Source organism: Triturus cristatus, chromosome 3_1, assembly GCF_964204655.1.
Source record: "Triturus cristatus chromosome 3_1, aTriCri1.1, whole genome shotgun sequence".
Lineage (NCBI taxonomy): Eukaryota > Metazoa > Chordata > Amphibia > Caudata > Salamandridae > Triturus > Triturus cristatus.
In genome coordinates, this window is record NC_140583.1 from 140,001,935 (window position 1) to 140,025,488 (window position 23,554).

At 42.6% G+C, this 23,554-nt stretch overlaps 1 protein-coding gene across 2 annotated transcripts in view; it reads right to left on the reverse strand.

Annotated features, from left to right (window-relative positions):
• The window catches only part of TPCN2 (two pore segment channel 2), a 261,921-nt gene that overhangs the window by 170,204 nt on the left and 68,163 nt on the right, over positions 1-23,554 (reverse strand). For both annotated transcript variants that reach the window (XM_085643579.1, XM_085643578.1), the window contains exons 4-5: positions 8,640-8,817; positions 2,799-2,915 (exon numbers count right to left, since the gene is read on the reverse strand). In XM_085643579.1, the coding sequence (XP_085499705.1) occupies positions 2,799-2,915; positions 8,640-8,817 (295 nt within the window). The remainder of the gene's footprint in view (positions 1-2,798; positions 2,916-8,639; positions 8,818-23,554) is intronic.

Here is a 23,554-nt window from a genome sequence, read left to right on the forward strand (position 1 = left end):
GAGAAGGAGATGATCAGCTGAGCAAAGCGGAGAGTCTCCCTGCAGAAAAATCAGTCACAATACGTGGCCTGTTCTGTGGCTAGGCCTAATGACAATTTGGAGTAGGTCTCGCCTCTCGCATGGCCATGCCCGATAAGATGACATTTGGTTGAAGCATATAAGGTTTGTCAAACCAGATGTTTAAGTCATCAGGGATTGATAGGATGGAGTGGACGATAGACAGATCCGATATGGAGTCTACACAGGCTTCAATTAAAGCTCTATTGGGTGGAGGTCTGCATAGAATGGGGAAGTGGCAGGTGAATATAGGACGAGGGTTACATTTAATAGGAAGAGCTTTACAGCCCTATATTATAGCACCTGTGAAGATGAGGGGCCTCCCATCTCAGTCCCCACTGTGATGCCATCTTTATATTGTGCACTGTAATCATGGATGTGAGGCGAGGGAGAGTGATAGTGATTTGATTTTGATTTGATTTGATTTTTACATTTGTAGAGCGCACGAATGCCCGAAGGCGTCTTGGCGCTAAAGTTGGATGCACAGGAGATTCTGCGAAGATGATTAGCAAGGGTATAGCCATGTCTTAATGGCCTTACTAAAGGCGAAGCGTGTCGGGCTGTTTTTTATGGGCGATAGGTTGGTGATCGTTTAGGAGTAGGAATAATATGCGGTGGTGGGCGTAAGGTAGATATGAAGGGACTATAGATGTAATTTGGGTCGGTCGAGTATGGTGGTAAGGAGGAGCCATCAATAGTAGAAGTCGACTATGGTGGAGTAGAGGCGGTATTAAGGATCTGGAATGGTTATGGATTGGATGCACAGTTGAAGTGATTGGGTAGTTTGAGGAGTGATTTGGATGGGCATGGGGAAATAGAGCAAAAACCAAAGGAAATGATGGATGGAGTGTTGAACATTGCAAGCACTCCCCCCAGTCAACTGATCTGGGGAAATAGACGCATGGGGAGAATGAATGGATGTGAGTGGTTAAGTAATGAAGTGGGGAAGGAAGGATATCTGAAGAGGAGGGAGGGGAGGATTGAGGATTAGGTTGAATGTTTCTTTTAGATACACACCGGGGAGTAGAGTATGTTACCAGAGTCCAATGGGAGTCCAAACCCTAGTCATCTTTAGGGACAGGGAAGGAATTACCTGACCTTATGAACATTACTCAAGGGGATGGTTTCTTTGTATTCTAGTTACCCTTGTTTAAAGGACACTTGACTAGCCATGCCCCTTTTCATTGTGGCCGATATGGGTGGAGCTTCAAGTCCGTACCTGAATACGGCATCCCTTGCAGAGCAGCACATGCGCTACCCAGGCTCGACCTAAAAAGGCTTCATAGTCTCTCTCACATGGGACATCCATTATCGGACTTCATAATGCAACTGAACAGACAGGAACTAGGAGCAATTGTTACTCTTTGGTGGTGCCTCGATTAAAATTAGCATCCTTGTTCTGCAAAATGTGAAACACGGACAACACTCTGCAAAACACCCCAACTTTGGAATTTAAGTGTTGCCCTCGCCCCATCTTTGGAGCCTTTAAGTGCTGCGCAGGTTGTAAAAAGAATTGGAAATAAACATATATTATGACTAAGCCACACCTATGCCAGCTCATTGCATCTCTCAATATACGAGCAGGGTCGCAGTCTCTATTGGCCCTGGCCAAAGCAGGATCCACCGCTGCCTTCATCACTTTCTGGATAGCAGACATACAAGATCCACTATGCACAGAGCAAACTCAAGTACAGATCTATTTTTCAGTGAACATATTTAACCCGACATATAGAAATATGGGTAACCATGAATTATGAGGATATTTTTACTGAGGGGCTCCGAGTATCATCAAATAAACAACGAGAGCGAGGGTTGCGTTGTGTATGATGTCACTCAGTATCCCGAGATGAAAAACATCTCCATAATTCACTTTTTAGCCATCTCTAATTTTGTGTTATGCGTCACCCCCATAATCCTTTCCCCCGGTTTTTAACTGCTGTGCAGTGGCAGATGAGTTACTGGAGGGAGGGGGAGCCATACATAATATGGCCCCTGTTATGTATCTATGTCCCAAAGGTTAAAAGTTATTTGCCACCCTTGACCAAAACTCACTACCTTCTTTGCTACCGTCCCCCTCCTGCAGCTGTGCTTTCTGCTTTCAGTTGAGCAGACAAGCAGCACTGCACTGATTGGCTCTCAGGGAGCCCTGTCACCTGGACTGGAAGGCCTTTATGACATCACAAGAGTTGATAAGCAGTTTTGTTATCAACTGTTGCTATGTCATAGCAATGGTTCTTGAGATTCTAAAACAGAAGTTAACGATAGAGGCTCTCTATGACAGTCATACATAGCAAGTAAAGTACACTTTATCTATATTTGGAAAGATGGACAGTAGGATGTTGGCTATCCAACAAAGTATGGGAGAGAATAGAACCTTAGATTTCATAGATCTCTACAGCAGAAGCAGAGAAGAAATAACAAGAAAGACACACGAGCTGTAAAATAATCTCTGAATAGAAATAGGAAATCGGGGAGTGGTTACAGCACACGGTGCGCACTGTAACAATGGTGTGGTTGTAGAGAAGTAATATGGCACAGATCCATCACACCATTCTTCCAGGCCATACTATGAAACTATCCAATATCCTATGTGAGCCACACAATGTTTCCCCCGACGCAGACGTGGAAATAGCATAGATGCCAATGGGTGTGCTTCTGCCCATTAACATTACATCATAGTCTGATACCAGGTGAAACTAGCACATTTAACACTCAAACAGCTGTGTTTAAACATTTCTTACCTCTTTACAAAGCAAACAAAGAGATGCAGTCCAATCAGCAAATGACACTGCAATGACCAGAATGTAGGCCATCAACCACTTGTTTTTCCTAAATTCCTCCATACCTATTAAATAACTCTGAAAAGACATTAAAAAAGGCATCATTTAGATTTCTATTATGGCTCACGAAAATAAGATTTTTAATGCCAATATTAAAAAGCTAGAAAAGCAAATAGCGGAAAATGAACGACTTTTTATTTCGTCTAATGATCCTCAATATAGAATTAAGTTGCAAAAGCTTTGATATGAATTTAATACAATTCTTAGTAAAAGAGCTGGCGTTCAGATTTCTAAGGCCAAAGCTAAATTTAGTTTTAATGCAAACAGATCTGGAAGATTGTTAGCGAATTACTTGCGTATCAAAAAAGATAAAAAACTCAAATCACTTCTATTCACGGATCCAATGGTAAAATTACTTTATCTCATAAAGATATTGTGAATGAATTTTTGGATTTTTACTCTAAGTTATATGATAAACCTGATTTTCATAATGAATCTTTAGTTGATTCTTTTTTATCTTCATGTGGTCTACCTAAAATTTCTCCATCAGATAAAATGGGGCTTGACTCTCCAATTACTAAGAATGAAATTTTAGCCGCTATAAAAATCTCTTAAAAAAAATAAATCTCCGGGTCCTGATGGTATCCCGGCGGAGTTTTATAAAGAGTTTCAATCCCATCTTTTACCCTTATTATTTCAACTTTTTACAACGTTTGGCTCTACGGGAATTACTTCAGGATCCTTTACTCAAGCTTTAATTATTGTTCTTCCCAAACCTGATAAAGACCCCACCCTTGTATCTAATTATCGCCCCATCTCTTTAATTAATCAAGATTGTAAATTATATGCCAAAATATTAGCCACACGATTATCCCCTGTACTAGATTCTATTATACATTCAGATCAATCTGGTTTTATGAAAAATAGACACTCTGCAAATAATACAAGAACTTTATTACATGTCATTGAACAGGGTCATACGTTAACTACTCCTTCAGGAATTATGGCTCTGGATGCTGAAAAAGCCTTTGATAAATTGCATTGGCAATTTTTATTCCATGCTTTATCATTTAACTTTGGCGATAATTTTATTCGTATGATTTCAGCTCTATATTGTGCTCCTACTGCTCGTCTATTTATTAATGGCCAAGTTTCAAATCAATTTTCCCTCTTTAGAGGTACCAGACAAGGATGTCCCCTTTCGCCGCTATTGTTTTTAATTGGCATTGAACCTTTCCTTACTTCTATAAGAAATTGTGATAATATTAAAGGAATTATTATTAATGAGATTATTATTAAAACTTTAGCGTATGCTGATGATGTACTTTTATTTATTAGTGACCACTTATCCTCATTTCCTTCTTTATTAGAGATTATAACAAAATATTCTATGGTGTCTGGCTACAAATTAAACACTAATAAAACTGAATTTTTCCCTTTAAACATTTATTGTACTCCTGATATGATACCTATGAATGAAATTGCCTGGCAAAAGAATAAATTAAAATATCTTGGTATTTTATTTTCCTCATCCATAAAATCTACAATGACTTTAAACTGTAATTTTGTCTTAGATTATATTAAAGATAAAACGTCTAAATGGGCATCACTGCATCTTTCATGGTGGGGTAGAATGGAATCTATTAAAATGAATATTGCTCCAAAAATATTTTATACTCTTTCCATGATTCATACTCAGTTCCCATTAAAATTTTATAAAGATATTGATAAACTTCTCTCCAAATTTCTTTGGAATAACAAATCACCTCGCATTAGTTATAAAAAATAAAAAATGTCTAAATGTAATGCTGGATTTGGTATCCCAGATTTTTTTCTTTATCACAAAGCTTTTATTTTAAAACAAAGTGCCATATGGTTTATTCATTCCCCTTTACATAATCCACCTTCTTGGCTCCAAATTGAAAAATCTATTGTGAAGCCGTTTCCATTACCAACTCTGTTAACTATGTCTAACAACTCATCATTTTTTCATAAATCTATCATTCTCAAATCCACTAAAATGGTTTTTAATGATCTAGATTCCATTTTTCTATACCCCATGTATAACACTGTTGAATTATCATTATGGTATAGCAATATCATTAAATCAAATAGGAACATTAGTTTTTGGTTTTCGTGGATTAAGGCGGATATTTTTTATCTTAAAGACATTTATTCCAACAATACTTTTATACCGTTTGAGGATCTACAAACAAGGTTTGGTTTAACTCAATCTGATCTTATTAAATATGAATATTTAACTAATTCAATTTTAGATTCCTTTCCGCAAGCTATTCCGACTAATGTTACAGCTGACCTATCCGTGTATATTCAAACTATATCGTTGACAGATAATGGTGTTTCCATTTTATATAAAAAATTATCTAACACTTTAGGAAGTAACATAACTATGATTGCAACCTTCTGGAATAATGAACTTTCACTTACATTGTCTAATGATTCATGGGAAATTATATGGATTAGAAATATTTCTGGTTGGTTACCGGTCTCACTTCAAACCAATTCCTATATTTTATTTTATTCTTTACGGACTCCATTACGTTTATTCCAGGCTAAACTCCTTCAATCTGACACTTGTTGGCATTGTAAATTACACCCTGGTTCGTTACGACGTATGCTTTTTGATTGTCCTTTAATTTAAAAATTCTGGAAAGAAGTTTGGGATATTATTAAGAAGTTGTTAAATATACATGAAGACTTATCATATAAAATGTTAATTTGCAAATCAGTTACATTATCACAATCAATAAGTAATCTTGAATGTAGGCTTTTTGATTTTTTGATTTCTGCAGCGTTAAAATCTATTACCTTTTGTTGGAAAGATGTTTCTAAGTTATCAGTTCATGCTTGGTGGTCTTGGGTTATCTTTACAAGAAGAGGTGCTCAGTTATCTTTGTCTGGGGTTAATCATAATCCTATTTCCTATCACTCTTTTTGGATTCTTGTTGATATCTATTTTGCATCTTAAGGGTATATTTATTTATTGTACTACTTTTTACGGTTTTTATATTAATCAATATGTCATAGTAGCTCTATTTATTGCTTACACAATAATTTGTTATTAGATGTTACCCTCCCCCCCCCCTCCTTTTAAGTTTAAGAATATGACTATTTTCTTTTCTATTGAAATTAATTTGATAATGATTTTGTACGAATTGTATTAGATATTTTAGTTTATTATTACTCTTTTTTGTATGTCTATGTTGTTGCTGTTCATTATCAAATTTCAATAAAATATTTTGAACACAAAAAAAAAAGGCATCATTTAGAAACAAAGAGAGCATAAATCACAAAAAGGAGTATGGCAGGTGAAATCAGCCATGTGTAACACAGATTCACTAGGATGTGCTGGTTAAGGCAATTATAGAGTTGGAGTAAGACACCATGTCCAGAAGTGGCACCTCTTAAGAAGAAGTCCCAGCTTCTTAAGATTTACATTATCTGCAGCTGCATTGGTATGTAGTAAGTGTGAGTAAGTATAGTATTAGGATTGAGGGCTACACGTTTCGTTTATATGGTGTTGTAGTGTGACAGGGACAATGCCTCACACACCTTGGAGAAAATAAAGCCCCAGTTACTCAATGCAACTGTAATAGGTTTCCCAATAAAGGGCACCACAGCTGCCACCTATCCTCATATCCAGAGGTTTATTTTCAGGCAAACTTAATTTCTCAGCCAATGTCATTAACTAGTATGTGAACTGTATGTTTATTTCCGCATTGTGCATAACTGCCTATCGGCCCCACACACTCAATGCGGTTCTATGAAAAGAAGGCTAGCTGAAAGTCACGTTTGTGACATTGAGCCACTTGACCACTATGGAGAAGCCGTCCCTGTATTACAAAACACTTTGCAGTGATTCTTTGAGGTTTCCGCTTTGCGGCGGAGGCCAGGGTATAAATGACAGGCCCGATTCACAAAGGTAAACTGAAATGAAAGTCTAACTTTACACCTTTCGGTATGCACAAAGGGCATTTACGAGTATTAAAGTTAAACTTTAGTCTCAAGTTTTGGTATTATGTTTAACTGAGACAAAAGTCTAACTTTACTGCTCGTAAATGCCCTTTCTGAACACAAAAATTCGTAAAGTTAGACTTTCGTCTCAGTTAAACTTAATACCAAAACTTGAGACTAAAGTTTAACTTTACTACTCGTAAATGCCCTTTCCGAATACAAAAATTCGTAAAGTTAGACTTTCTTCTCAGTTTGCCTTTGTGAACCAGATCGATGTTTTGAAACGTATGTGTCAGGGTCGACCCATTAACGTACACAGATGCATAATGGCATACCCTCCCGCTCAAGAGCACCGAGTAGCACATTTAGGAACCTGAATTAATTACCTCTGTTACTGATAAGCAGAAGAGAAAGTAGCAGCAGTGGCCCTAGCGGGCAGATATGGCACTGGGCTTTGAATATAGAGGTGTGAGGGTTCCATGCCCTAGCACCATCAGGTAGACCGTGTAATCGTTGGGCATTCTGCGCCGCTTACACTGTGCTCCTACTCCAGATGATCAATTTTAAGTATTCTAGGTTGCCAAGTTGAAATTAAGTTGCAAAATATGTTGTGCTGCAGTTACATTGTGGACTTGATGCTGTAATATTACTACTTGCTTATATTACCAAGCAGGCACTGGCGTACAATCATATTTCATCGCCTCAGTGTGAACCAATGGGAGAGGCACGGATACTCTATGGCTTGGATGGTGCAACTTGTAACTTAAAGCTATTCAAGACTATTCTTCTGTGGATGAACAGACAGAGAACCCGGCATGGTTACCCCCCAGCCCTGAAATGAGAATATAAGGAAACCGAACAATTGGCCATCCATCAAGATCTATATACATCTACACTTCACCCCCCCCCCCATGCAGCGTCTACAAACCAATGCTTGTTCCATGTAAGTACAAAACAGTTTTTTTGTTGCTGAAATATGAACAATATAGAAGGCAGAAGGGATGGAAGTCCTAGATAACATGATGTCTAGGGATATAACAAAGCCATTGAATAATGAGTGAATAAATCCCATATTGCTGGTATTACATGGTCTTTTGTCGAGCAATTTTCTTAGCTGAAGGGACGGCTGTCATGCAATTCCACCACCACCACTATTTAGCTCCACGTAACCAAACCTTCCGGGTCCCTCACTGATCCCACAAAGAAAAAGGTAGGTCTTTGCTGTTTTTCTGTAACTGAAAGACTGACAGGTCAGTTTTGCTGTACTTCTCTCTACGATCTATAGTATTCTAGCGTGGTTAGGTTTTGTTTTGCATTAGGTAGTTAAATATTCTATAGACCACATCATATTCGAAGCGACGTGTGAGTAAATCTTCACACCGGTTTTGTAGTTTCAGAATCAGGCACTTGAGACTACCACGGTTACTGGAAACAGGGCACAGCAAGAAAAGTAAGGCTTTTTCAAAAGTTGACCAAAGAGGGTCATAGATATTGTTGTGTTGATATACCTTTTTCTGTGTTCTAACTAGAAATTAGCAACTCTGATCTGTGCTGATATCTTTCACCCACCTGTTCTCCCTCCCTTCGCGTCCTTCCCATCTCAAACTCCCTAGCTCCACCAGCCATATTTGGCTTTTTTTCTTAAATATGTTGGAAGGCAAACTCTAAAGCTATCCAAGAGGCGCAATCTCACCTTTAACCAGCTGTCACCTCCAGATGCCTCGAGAGCGTGAGCTACCATGGGTTTTGAGCAGCGCCCTCATGTATGGACCCCCATTGCATGCTTACTCCTGGCACCTGTATATACCTCTACGTACACTCGCTCACCTTCATAGACACATCGGTGATGAAGACCAGGAAAGTGAGCATTTCGATGCTCTCCGTCAGACCGCATGGAGGCTCCCAGGCTTTGCCACGGTAACGCACATCAGAGGTACTGGTCAGCGAGGAAGGCCTTTCAATGAAGGCCAATGCCAGGTTCACACAAATGGTGACATTCAAAATCCTACAAACAGGAAAAAAAAATACAAGAAATAAACGCAATATCTAAACAAAAATATGATAATCACGTCTATGTAGCTGTTGGTTTGATCCATTATTTTTAATGCCTGAAGCCTCTGAAATTAATCAACGCTCCATGTCTTCACAAATTTCACTCAAAATACTAACTTTATCTAGTCTACCCATCCTCAATCCAGCAAGGTTTTCTATACAGGACTTCTTTGCTTAGCAGTTAAATAATGAAATTATGGTCTACGGTTGTTCTTTAGGAAGCATAGCTAGTGGTCTGTCTTTAATGTGTTCAGGAGTTTTTATATGACTCATGTCGGTTTTATGTATTTATATTCCTTGACCGGTTATTGAATACCAGCAATTTGTGCGTTACTACTGGTTATTGATGGTCCTTTAAAAAATAGTTTATATCTATATTCAAATCGTAAAACATTAACTTTGTGGTGCTCTTACACCTCACTTGATCTCTTCTGAGAAACCATGCTATATGATTTTGAACAGATTTCAAGGGTTACATTGCACTCCCCCAATCAAAATACACTTACTGGCAGTAGAAAGAGAAGAAAAAAAATCCTTACCTTTTCCTGAAACTAACTTTGTTGAAGTAATCGCGCCAGTCATAATGGAAAGCACATTTCCATCTAAAGCCAACTATTAGACTACTTATGCCAGAACTGGACAAAACAGGGGCTCCAACATTGTCAGCTGCAAGTAAGTAGCTCTTGGACAGAGCCCAGCCTTCCTAGTACATCACTCAGAGGGCGTGAGGTTGGGCAGTCTCAACACCACTCATATATAAATTCACAGAATTAGCTAAACTCATAGCAAAGCCAGAGAGGGCAGAAACTTTGATTATCAGTAGGGTGCCCTCAAAACAATCAATCACCTTTCAAGAATACCACATGCTGATTGGTCAGATGTGAATGGGTGGTGCCTGCGAGCGCACATATATATTTAATTGAGAAATAAACCAAAGGTTAAAGTGACGTTATAGTTAGGTTTTCTAATATCTTACTTTACATTGAAAAAACCTCAGCAATTCTTTGAACAAGAAAGTGAGGTTATAGTTAGGTAAAACAGTTACATGTAATGTACATTTTAAACTTAAAAGCAAAAAACACAAATTCACCAGTTACTGTTAAATGAAATAACTACAACTTGTGCTCTCCTCATGCACAGTGTTGTAATTGATGTAATTTCAGATGTTGCATTGATGTCAGTTCTCATCTCAGAACATGTCATGAGTGATGCAATATGTGAGGTATTGAGCAGTGCATGGCGAGGGTGAAAGTTACAGTTACTTCAGGTAAATGTCAGTAGGTTTTTTTGTGTTTAAATTTAACATTTTAACTGCCATTTTCACTTCGCTATGATGGCATATTAACATTTGTGTTTTTACAGTGGATTTCTCAGGTTTTTTTTATGTAAAGTAATATTTTATTACCATACCCGACTAGGTATACCACATGCTGCAAACAGCCCGCTAGGGTCTTGTAGTGCCCTCAAGGCCCTGCCCATTTAGCTTGCACCACAAAATTACACAAGAGCTGGGCTATGCTTTGTGGTAGTACCACAAAAATATTTAAATCAGGGCCCCACAAGAGCCAGATCAATTGTCAGGGTACCCCTGGCCTGCCCCCTTATATTTATTTATTTTCAATGACAGTGGGACAGAGTCACAGATTCATAAAATGGTGGCTGAAACGTTCTCTCCGTTTTGTGGTCAGCCAACCAGACCATGTGGTTTGAGCTTACTGCTGAGTGAGTGTAAGTGCGTATGTGTATATACATGTTGAACCCTACTTTCCCCCAATATATTTTGAACCCAATTTCCCCGGAACTGATTTATGTTAAAAAAAAAATGTTTAGAAAATACATGGTTCTGGGTAAAGATTTAGCTTTCTGCCAAATTTTGTGTCATTCCGTGCAGCCATTCAGGCTGTACTGCTGTAAAACTTTCTTATGGGGATATTGCAAGGTCAAAATCAGTTTTGTGACACCCTCACCCCCATCATCCCTTCCCTCCCACCCTCACCGAAATGCTTAGCAATACAGTGGCCATCTCTTGTATATGAAGACACTGGTAGCCGAGGATGCTTAAAACGGCACTTCAGAGTGCCAAATCATAACTACAACTAAACACCACCACACAAAGGCTCGCAAACGTTAACGTTTAGTGATGAATGAAGTAATTGTGATGGTCTTGCTAAAGCAACATGACTACCAGATTGGTCTACAACATGGTGACTGGACTACCAGATTAGCGCATGGCCATCGATATTGCCACTACAATGCCCCCATTGCTGCGAACGGATCCTACGCCACAGGGACCACCAGGCACCAGTTAGGGCTTTGTACCTGATCCACTGCATCATGCACGGTGTTCTTTAGCTTTTTCATGGCCGTTAAGGACCTCCAAATCCCAGCAGGCAAAGTATTGTTGTATCAAAAACTAGGAGTGGATAAAAAGAATCCATGACCAGGAGCTCAGAGCAGCGCAGGAGCTTGCCATTTTGACAAAGGACCGCCCACAAAATGTACCTGCTGTGTTGTGATCACATTGGAGAAATGCCGGCCTCCATCATGGTTGCAAGGAGGCGTTCGTTTCTCATTGTGGGGATTCAAATCTTCAGGGCAGGGGTTTTGTCATAGCCCATGGGGGCCTCTGGATAATGTTCATCCCCAGGACAGCCATGCCCCCACCACAAGTGACAGTCCCCGCATGGAAAGACGAGTATCTAAAAAGCTTCCTTAAACAGGGTGGTCTGCCGACAGATGGACGCGGCCACCCTCCAGTGAATGGGCCAGAGCCGGAAGCTTCTGAAGGCAGAGCCCGTGAAGGACTTAGTTGAGGCAGGAGAACTGTGAGCTCAGCAGGACTGGATCCCCGATTTATGGCTGATCTCCTGTAACAAACCTAAACGACTTGGAAATGTGTACCGTGGATTAGTCTGCATAGCTATCAAGCCACATTTTCTACAAAAATGTAAAGGATTTTGCAAATCTTAAAGTGCTCTGCTGTTCAAAATCCTCTACCACCAACTTATTACGCTGGTTAGTGCATGTCAGTGCAGGGTTCAAGGAAAAACATTTAAATATTTAGTCCTCAAAACACAAAAAGTATTTAAGAGCGGAGACTCCATGGTGTCCACTCCGTGCCATGTTCTCATAAGATCGAGGCTGGCCATGATCATGTACACGTCAAGCCCAACTGACCATGGAGCTTGGTCAAGGCAAGAGTAGATGTCCTCTGCACGTCCTTAATTAATTTTAGGGTCATAGGTAGCGTCACAGGTTTGTCCTCTTATCACGCTCATTAGCATGCACCTTGGATCAGTGTGCAGCTTCCCAAGCACTGATGCTGGCTACGGCGGAGCACTCATGATGCGGACATGTGTGTAGACCCACGCTAACGAGAACGCATTCTTTGTGTACATTGGGTTGCTTTTAGCTACTTGGATAAGGGGAAGTTTAGTCACCAATAGTAAACCAGAAGCTACGCAGACCCATGCCTCCAGGTCTTGTGAGAAAATTGTACAGTGTGACTTCTTGCAACACATGAACCAGGCGTTCCCCACTGAAACCACAACTCACATCCTCTCTTACGCACAACAGCGATGGCGAGTGCCAGGCCTGCGAGTGGTGAATCACCGGTCACCCACTGTCTGCCTCATACTGTGGGCACAAACCAGGAAACATTTCCAAAGGCAGGAGAGCCACAAAGGGTGTCTTGGAGGCCATTGTGACTGCACGTGTGACAATTTAGAATTATAATAAACTCTACAATTAATTAATTAATTAATTTAAGACAAATTCCTAAGATCCAGGCTGGTCCCAGAATAGCGCATCACGAGAATTGGTGCAATAGGTAGGCTGCCATAGAGGAGGGGAGACCAATATTGTTAGTTAGTACTAGGTGTCCAAAGTAGGTCCAAGGCCGCATACCAGATTACCAAGATAACCACTATGCAAAGGTTTCTCCTTCAGACTCAGTGTGTGCAAATGTATTTTATCCAGATAGCTGAAAGGCCTGGTATTTGCTCCACCCTATGCTGGACCAAGTCTATTGCATACGAGTTCGTTTTATTTGTCAGGCCTTTGTAAAGAAAGAAATGGGTAAACCAAAGGGTGTCCAGTGTAGGTCCAGAGCTAGGCCAGATTGCTGGAGCACTCCTATAAAACACAGTCACCCACAATGAACATGGATGGAAGTTATTTACCAATTCGATGGTTAACCTGAAAATCTAACATGTGTCTGTCTACTTCTTGGATATAGACGGTCACCCTGAGAAAGACACCCCTGGGATATATTGTCGCATCTTTTACAGCCTTAATATTTCATTTTAAAAGCATTTTTCGTGCTTCAAAACTCTTTCATAGTTACATTCTGTGCTGTTTCCCACATTATTGCACAGTGGGTTAAATTTAAACTGTTCTCTGCAGCTCCTCACGCGGGTAGTAACACTTAAACCACCGTTTAGAGCAGAGGGAACGTCTACAAATCGATCCGTAGGTTCTCGGAGCACAGCGCGGCCCGTCTCCCGAGTCTGCGCCCGGCGACTCTCCTGATCCGAGCACCCGGATCATGAAGCCTCGCTTGTTTCATACAAAACCACACACGTCTTTTTATGTTACGTCTCTCAAAAGGGGAAGGTTTTTTTTTTAGGATTTGTTTTTGGTACTTACACAGCATAAAATACTACAATGTAGGTTTCTTGGCACTAAAATTCCGGTGACGATAGAGAAGGCCAGGGCATCTAAGGGCATGAGCATCTCTCTGGGTCACGGGGTTGCATCGCCTTCCGAAAATTAAGATAATTATCATTTACATCAAGTGGATCTCAGTGGATTATATTAGTAACTAGTTTAGAAAGACGACACCTCTGCGGCTGTCAGGACTCTTTGTTAATGCTGCTGAAGCTTTTAAATAAAGTCCTTCGCTCGACTGCCATGCAGTGAAGGTGGCGTGATACTAAAGAGGCCTGCTCAGGTGCGGGTAAAGAGGCCTGATCGGGTGCGGGTAACAGGTGCGAGTAAAGAGGCCCGTTCGGGTGCGGGTAAAGGGGCCCGCTCGGGTGCCGGTAAAGGGGCCCGATCGGGTGCGGGTAAAGGGGCCCGCTCGGGTGCGGGTAAAGGGGCCCGCTCGGGTGCGGGTAACAGGTGCGAGTAAAGAGGGCCGCTCGGGTGGGAGGAAAGAGGGCTGCTCGGGTGGGAGGAAAGAGGGCCGCTCGGGTGGGAGGAAAGAGGGCCGCTCGGGTGGGAGGAAAGAGGGCCGCTCAGGTCAGGTGGGAGTAAAGAGGGCCGCTCAGGCGGCAGTAAAGAGACCCGATTAGATTTTCCAAGCTGGAAAACAAGTCTAACTGCTGCTTTTTATGGCCATAGGACCATTGTGTGGCCGTAGCGCCTCGAAGCACTGGATAGTTGCTCTGCTGGCCCAGTCACCAGCACTGATGGAAGGAAATGCCCACTCAAACCAAGCGGTGGCGAGGCAACCTGGACACACAGGAAGCACCAAAGTGGGATCTACCATGGATGCAGAGACACAAGAGCATCACCCTGTAGTCATCTCAACCTGGGAAACAAAGTGTACACTTCCTGTGATGCTTTTAAGCAGGGCAGGAGTCGGGGTTACACGCGGGTGGACGGCTTCCGCCCACTATTTTCACAGGGTGGACGCCGTCCACCCTGCCAAGAAGTTCGCCCCACTAAAATAAAAAATGCTGAATTCGTCCCGGTGTTATTTGCAAACACATTCTCACAACAACATGGAGGCGGAGGCGGGGCTTTTTTGTTTCAGACTCCTGGCGGGCCCATAACAAAGGCCGAATCGGAGGGGTCATCAGGCCTCCTTTTTAGGTCGAGCCTAGAGCAGCGCATGCGCTGTCTCAGGCGAGACATTTAGTTTGTGGCTTTTCAAGGTGCTGCCAAAGGCTTTTCCCGACCACCAGCGTGCGGTTACGCGCGTCGTGAACGTGTACAGGAGCCATCTGGCTTTTGTAATGGCTCATTAAGCCTTACAGCGCCTGAACCATGCTCCTCCACCCCCTCTCGAGTTCCCTCTCCCATTCTCAGCGAACAACAGAAACAAATTCAGGAAGCACGCAGTAGCTGCACACTCAGAAATTCTAGCTATTTCAACACACAATACCAGCACAACACAAAGGAAAGGCAAAAGCAAGAAAAGTACAAATATTGAAACTGCAGAAAAGAATCCACCTAAAAGAATATTCAAATATTTATGATCATTGTACAGGACGCCGAACTCACCTGAAAGAGTGAGCTCCTTTAGTTTTTTCTCCAATGAATAATTCAGTCCCGGCGCTGGGTTTGAACGGATCCATTCATTCCCACAGACCTTGCACAGAATAAGTGAAAACACATGTGCAAGGTTTTTGTTATGTAAATAAGAGGGACAAACGGGTTATTCTAGAGGTGGGCGTATGATAACAAGCCATAGAAATAAATCTCAATCCTAATCCAGTTTTCAGCAAAGTTTTAGAGAAAGCGCTAGTCCACCTAGGCGAAGCCCTTCTAAGCACGTAATGATACCAACACTTCCAGGACCGATTTCCATTTGAGCTTCTCAATCAAGTGTCTGGTCACATCCGATGTTCTCATGGACTTGCCAACGCTTAGAAAGACTGAACAGCCAGGATATGCGTGGAGCCAAACCAGTTGCTAACACATTTTTACACAATTTTGCATTAGTATTCATTCGGGCGATGGCCTATTTAATTGGCATATTTTGGAATCCTTCCCCGATTTGGGAATATAAGAGTAACAAGCCACTCCCATGGATTGTGTCAGCCCCCTGCCCCTGTCTCCCCATTCCAATAAAGGAATTAAAGTGTTGTCAGTTTGGGAAGCAGAAGTTTGGAAAACGTATTCTATAAATCCCCCCAAAACAACACCGGGAACAGGGTCCTTGCTGAGTTTGAAGTGATTTTATGGCAGCTGTTTCTCCATCTTCTGTAGTACGGGTCTCCAGTGTGGGACAGTCTTATCGCCGTTGTCATAGCAAGCCGTTGCCATCTCTGCCCTATTGGTGGCATTGATAGGGGCAGTTTACAAGGGACTGCTATGTGGGTCCTGCCAATGCAAGTCAGTATAGTGACTTCTCTTGACTGTTACATACCGTCCCACTTTCCTTCAGACTCATGAGTAGATTGAAAAGCTTGATTTTATAAGAGAGCGAGCAGTCTGGTTAACTGTTACAGTCTAGCCACACACTTTCAATGATCGAACCTGGTGGAAGAGACCATCGGTGAACCCATATGCAGACGTCCATTATAGAACGTGCACAAAATGCACGTAAATCACACAGAAAATTATCTCAGTGTGCATAAAGGGTCCCTGGAGAAACTAAAATAGGCACCATGTAGAACTCAGAAATTAAAGAGACCACGCAAGGAGCAATAGATGCATAGGAAAACCATTCATAGGCAAAAAGCAAGCTATTGAGGCATATACTCTTAGACTCATCCAAGTAAACCATAAGCCGACATTTAAACAAGCATTGGCATAGCCAATAGGTCTTGCTTTTGGGACCTTATAAGTATTTAGTTATGCAGCACAATATCCTTGGTGCAACAACATCAACTGTTGCATGGCTAAACACTTATAAGGTCCCAAAGGCGAGTCCTATTGGCTATGCCAATGCTTGTTAATTGTAGCTACATGTCCCAGTTTTTGGGACAAAGGTCAGGTCATCCTGCGAAGCACAATTGAAAGATATCTACCCCCTTTCACAGGAGCCTCTGAAGTCTAAAATAATATATTGTTTTCAGCCAGGCAGCACTGGAGAAGGCTCCTGTCTACATCCAGCAGAGGCAGAGTGGGGAGGAGGGGGAGGGGGGAGGGAGACGCAGGGTGGAGGTCCTGCCATTACTAAGGGTACAAAGTCACGTAAATGTGTGTGTGTATATATATATATATATATATATATATATATATATATACACATATATACATACACACACATACATACACACATATATACACACACACACATACATACATACACACACACACACACACACACTTTTAAAAGCTGCGTATGTGTATGTGTAGATCATACACATTTACAAGGCAACGCAAAAAACGGGAGAGATCAGATATAGAAGTAAGACTAAAGGTTTTAGTCCTACTTTTACACCTGACCTCTCCCGGTTTTTAAGTCTCCAAATCTGGTCACCCTACGTTTATGTCCAGGCAGCGCTACAGACTCGAAGATCTGTGAAACATGCCAGTGGTGTATCAGCCGCCACTGCTTACTATTGGTTGAATTTTTTTGTCCCTCTCATTTGCATGCTTCTTTTTTTCTATCGCTTTCTTTCCTCTTTTTAGGTCTCGCGCCTAGCGTTGCAGTGCTCAGCACTGCTCGCGCAGCGAGAGACCTCTTGTACGGGGTTTCAAAATGGAGCCAGAAATCGCACACACTCGTGCTTTTCCTTTTGTGGCACGCTATTGTCCTTTGCGTGTGTGTATTTTACCAAGACAGCATGCAATAGGTCAAAGGCGGGCGCATTGCTCAACCCATGGCCAATTGGGGTCTGTTACGCGCAGCAGCAGCATATGTTTCCAATTATCATGCCCAGACACTGGCACGATAATTGAAACCATATGTTTCGCTGTGGCGCGCACGCATGCACCACTCGCGGGCTTCTTTGCTTGTTTAACCAGCATCTCACCTAACTAGATCTTGCGACTGCTTGCAACATAATATTTGTTTTATAAGCAAGACAGCACAATGCACTTTTTTAAATGTACTTTTTCAGCCGCTGAAAATATTATGCTTTAATTTCAGCAGCGTGGGTTTCAGCTTTAACAGCAGCAGTGCAGCTCGCACAACTTGTTTGAAAGTAAAAAAGCACCAGTGACCTCTCGAGTGGCTCGGTGCCACGAGGGCAGCATATAGAATACATGCTGTTAGAGTGAACTGCAGACAATCTTAGACTAAATTGCCCAATGGAAAGCCTGCTTCAACTCCGTCCGATGGCAACTGAGAAAGTGTGGGCCAAGTGCAGCCTGCAACGCTGCCCCGCTCCCAGCGTAAAGTGAAGGCACAAAACCAGGAATACCACGCCGATGACAAGTCTGGTCCCCTACGTTGCGGGACGGTAAGTGGGCATGCTCAAGGGCTCTCTGAATCTGTGTTTATCGTTGAATTCAGTTTTCAGCTTGTCTAACGCCCAGCCATAGCTAATCTGGTCGGAACAGTACACAATTCGCACATACAGATTTATAAGCTCAGTAGTTACCCGTCTTCATTCTTTAATACCGAAATGTCTGCAATAGTCTGTCTGGCACACGTACCTTCCACCTGTTGGCACGCTCCTTAGGGTAGCCCTGGGCACCTAGTAAGCGAGGAGAAGATGCTGGATAGTTGAGTGTATCACACTCAGCAACAGAATGTTCCAGTGACGTAACTACTGCCTAAATTATGTGGTTTCCTTCTTTTATGCACTGTCTAGTTGTGTGTTCTTCTTTACATGCCATTAGATGTTATGGGAGGTTGGCGCATGTGGTGTGACCTACACAAGGACATACATTCGTAAGGGAGGAGTTGAACGTTTCAATGTCATGGGGCGCTTGACGTCTGGTGCAGTAGTATCTGTTCTGGATTTGCTTTTTAAGTATAGGCAGCTTGTTGGAAAATACTCTCTCAGGCTGCAGACAGTTAGTATATTTTAAACGTAATAGAAAAAAGAAACCGGTGTCATGTCATTCCTACTGTCTTTGCAATTGTCATTAAATTTGGGGTCCCACCATCCTATGGAGAGAGTAGAAGAAAACAACAATATACTCGCACAAAAGGGTCAGCAGGAGGGTGTGCTAGAAAGGCAGGTATCAGATGAAGAGGAAGAAGGAAACAAGGTTGGAAATAATAGTGTGAATTAATCTTTTATATGTTGGCGACTCATTGACTAGACCCTAGACCTACACAGACATCCAGTCATTCTGGGATACATTCGCTTCTTTTTTTGTAGATCTTCATGTATGTGAACATTGTGGAGGGGTTTGGAGAACATAACTGGAATCCACAGTTTATTCATTTGTAAATTGTAGGAGTTTCTGACTCAAATAACTGGGTGTTGCATCGGGTCACTAAACATACTTAGTAGAAGTAGTTAGAGAAAGTGTGGTTTAACATCAGCACCACACAAGAAATGTATTCCAAAGTTTTTAAGGGCAACACTTCAATAAACTTTTACCCTAAAGCAAGAGTTTTTCCACATTAAGCATCTTTGAAACTGCCTTTCTAACGAGCGACGATCTGCCAGGTCATATTGTTTCAGAGGTTTTTTCGAGAAGTAGGATTTTAGCAGGCACTTAAAATGGCTGGAGTTAGCCAATTCCATGTAAAGGTAAACAGTTCCTCAAAAGATCCTTTCTTGGTGTGTTGGATTGGGAGGTGATATTACCTTATCAGGCGGGAGCCCATGGTAAAGGTCTATGTATTTTAAAGGCCATAAAAAAAAAAATATATATATATATATATATATATATATATATATATATATACACACACTTTTTTAAAATTCTTTTTTAAGCAGCGTTGTACACCTCCCTTCATCTTAAACAATGGGGTCCGCACACCTTTCTTTTCTTCTGCGCGACTCGCCCAACCTGATTTTTACAATATTGTATGTTTTTCTTAAGCAGCACAGCACGCTGCACTTCATCTTCAACAATGGCGTCCGCCCCTTTGTCTTCTGCGCAGCGTGCCACGCTGCTTAAAAAAATATAAAATATTGGGCAAAAAAAATGGAGTTGGCCAAGCCACGCAGAAGAAAAGAAAGTCGCGGACAGCAAGGGTGAAAGTGTACTCTTGCAGCTGCTGGCAGACACGATCCTTCATAATCCAGCCCATCTCCTCCTTGGCGATGTTCAGTTCTGTCCAACGGCTCCACCCCGGCCCCTAACTAGCTGTCTGCCTTCCTCCTTTTCAAGTCTTCGTTCCCTCCACCCCCCCCCCCCAATCCTTAACGCCCCAGCTAATTTACACTTTCAAATCCATTGTGTCTTATTGGCTGTGTTGTAGGCGCTTTGCTTGCAGCACCTTTCCTTCTTACAGGCTGGGAAGCTACCGGGCTGCCTGGGCGCATTAGGTTAGCCGCAGAGGTCGTAATACTTGGGCACACAGCAACAGTCTGCAGTCAAGACAGATCAGAACAGCGGGGATTATGCATTCTGACACTAATTTTTAAGGTTTAATTCCATAACCCCTTTTATAAATCAGGCCCCTTTAAAAGTTATCACTTGGCAGGATATATAGCTTATCAAGATTAATTACTGTGTCATACTGTATTTCAGTTCCAGGCTCTTTACCACCTCCTGAAGTGAGCCTTCGCCACTCACTGTTCAAAAGACACAATTACAAAATCAATAACGCCATCATCCCAAGTTAAAATAAGTAGTCTTAAAATCTGAAATAGTAACGATAAGCAACAGTACCTGCCATGGGTAACTGCCCAATAACAACCGCTTACCCGAGGACCGAAATAAAAAGTTGCATAATCAGCTTCTATCATTTTCCACACAATTACCATCACATACATCCACTTCACTCCGAAACATATGTTAAAAACATTGACATTCCAGCTCCAATAGCTCTAACGCTAAAAAAATGCGAGACCTATTGCATTGCAAATGCTTGTATCCCAGTCTCCCGGCTGGCAGCAGTCAGGAGCCTCACACTTCGAAGTAATTGCAGCAGAGGGGCAACAAAGGCTCGCACCTTGCAAGCACTTCACACATGCTTGAGAGAGGCAGCTTTTCACTTTGTTCAGTCCCTGTTTACAAGATATGCATGCACTGTGAGAGTGTCAGATGCATTGGTCTTTCCCTGTATTTACTCAAATAAATGTAATTTATATAGTGCTTACTACCCCTGAGGAGGCGTTGAAATAATTTAAGTACCACTATTTTTTCTTGTAAAGCACTATGGGTAGAGGAAGTTTGCGCTGGCAAAAGGTAACATTGTTTTATGCATAGCTTACAAAAGTGTGAATCTTTTGCCTCAATCAGGAGGGTTTGCGTGTATACTCGAAATGTGCTCCAATGTACTCATGATAGACCTGCTAAACATATATGTGAGGGCTCAAGATCTGATGCCACCTCCTGTGATGTCACATGCCGTCATATCACACGCCGTGATGTCACGTGCCACGGTGTCACACGCCGTGATGCCACGCTTTGTTATGCCACTTGCATTCTGATTAACTAGGTTAGTCCTCCCACTTCTCTTTTTTAGGACTTGTGCCCTGCTTTTAAGTAAGCAAAATGTGGTCTGACCTCCTCACCTGTGTGAAGGGGGAGGGGAGAGTGAGCTGACCGTGCTACAAGGTTTGGAGGACGCATGTATGGGCAACCCAGCCTGTTATAGCCAGAAAGGTCTCTGGACAGACATTCCACAGCTTAAAAACACCACAAGAACTTCTGAATACATGACATGCTCTCTCAGATGCAGGTCAGGCGTCCAGTACCCCCTGACAAGTCCAGGGTTACCCAGAGCACACAGGAGTGGACATCGACAGTGCTCAAAAGATGGGCAGCCACCAATCCTGACCTACCGTAAACCACGCTAAACACATGGACAATACCTACAAAAGTAAATGACAAAAACCTCTCACTAATTTAACTTGATCTAACAAACAGCACCAGGATCTCAAACTTGCCAAAATGTACAGAGGGAAAACGCTCACTAAACGCCAGCACAGGTGGGTTTTGGACGGGTGCATAAAATACCAACGGCAGGATGTTATGCCCCATTTAAGACCCAACTCTTCACAGGTTCGATTTATTGCAACCAATACATTTCACACCATGTAGCGTCAGATTTCATTGTGCGTGTGTAAGAATGCCCCAGGAGGGAGGGTGCATGATTTATGGTGCATAACTTGCAGACAGCTGCCTGGCACAGCAACAACAACAAAAGTAAATAAGTATTTATTCACCAGACTTCCTGGTCATGAGGAGCTTCAATTGCTGGTTAGGCAACAAGTCAATCGTCCCCTCCAGAGAATGCATTGAAGAATGCAAAAGAGCTCACCCAGATCAAGAGACGCTCAAATGCAGGGCATTAACACTGCCTTCCAACCAGCCACACAAGTCAACAGACACACACCCAGGCCAGTCACATGCTCCACTCATAAGACCATGCGCTGGCTTCAGCACATGAACAAACAAAAGAGTTTAGAATGTCCCCAAGTGCTTTTTAATGTAATGTTTAATTATGACATAAGTTTTTAAATCGAGACCTCTTTACTTTGAACTACCGCAGTTTTGTGCCCGAGGCCTCCCCATTCGGTCTTCTCGTTAGGTCTCTCCTACTCGACACCGCATGTGCAGTCTGTTGCAAGAAATATTGTGTGCTTACCAAGAACACACTGGGACTTGGCGCCCGCCCATTGCTTACTATTAGTTGGCTTTCCCGTCACTCATTTACCTAGTTCTTATTTGTGCCCCAGCTTGTCGTTTTGCGTTTGTCCCTCCTAAGGAGCATTGCCTCTTTGCGATCCAATTTGATATCCCTTGTGTTCTTCCCTCCCCCTGCACTCCATGTTCCTCTTTGTCGCTGTAGGCTTCTCCCCACCCCACTACATGCTGCGCTTACCTTAGTGTATTTTATGCCGGCAGCTGCTTCAACAGGCAGGACTCGCAGGTAAGGGGGCTGAGGGGGATCGTTATTGAGGGCGGAATTGAAAAGCAAAAACAAAAAAAACAAAAATCACTTAGCCACTTTGTTTTTAACTTTTGAAATGTTCCCTCCTGCTGGGAATGAGACCTAGGCTTTCATTCGTAAGAAATCCAGCAGTAATTTACTTGTGCCTTACAAGGAGACATTCTTCTGAACGTTGATGCACTGACAACAAAACGGAACGCTGAGAAGTCGTGGTACGTCGTCAGGGAGTCAATGGAAAAAAGCAGCAGCCAGTTTGGGGAGGGAAGGGAGGGAGAGAGGAGCGGAGAAAGCAGGGGTCGCGATTGCGGAAGAAAAAAAAAAATACTTACCTTGCCGCCTCCCAGTACCGTGTCGCTGTTCCTGCTCCCCTACTTCCGATTTCAGGAACACAAAGCAGGCAGCCAGGCTCCCTCCACTAAGCCCCTCACAAAGCTGCTCCAATACCAGTAGATTGTCCATTATCCGAGTGCCCACCTTACCAATCTGACCCCGCACCAACCCGTGCCTCTCACCGATTGCTATTCCTTCCCAAACCTGTACTCCCCTAGCTGCCTGCTCACCCATGTGCTTCTCCCCCATCCACTCCACCTTGCTTTCACCTGTTGCTTTTCTTCACCCTGACCTATGACCTTTATGTCTCGCCTAGGCAGCGCGCATGCGCTGCACTAGGAGGGCCTTTAGCCATCGGTCTTCACTTTTGAAGCACTGTACTCATGCTTGTAGCAGCATGCACCTTGCGGGAGCAAGCCGCGGCGCAGCCACGTTAATTACAAAAATGGCTGCTGCTCGCTCCCGCAAGGTGGATGCCACCACAAGCACGAGTGTAGTGCTTCAAAAGTGAAGACCGCCGATTGCGATGTTGCTTGCGTGTGGCATCAGTTGTTACGCATTGGGGACGGTGGATTGCCGCTGATGAGCACTTTCCCCAGCTGCTAACGCTGGTCGTTATCCCCTTGAGGGCCATGAACGGCGAGCAGTGGAGCAGCATTATTGTATACGGGTGCCAGAGGCTTCCACTATCAGCAACACAGTTTTCAAAATG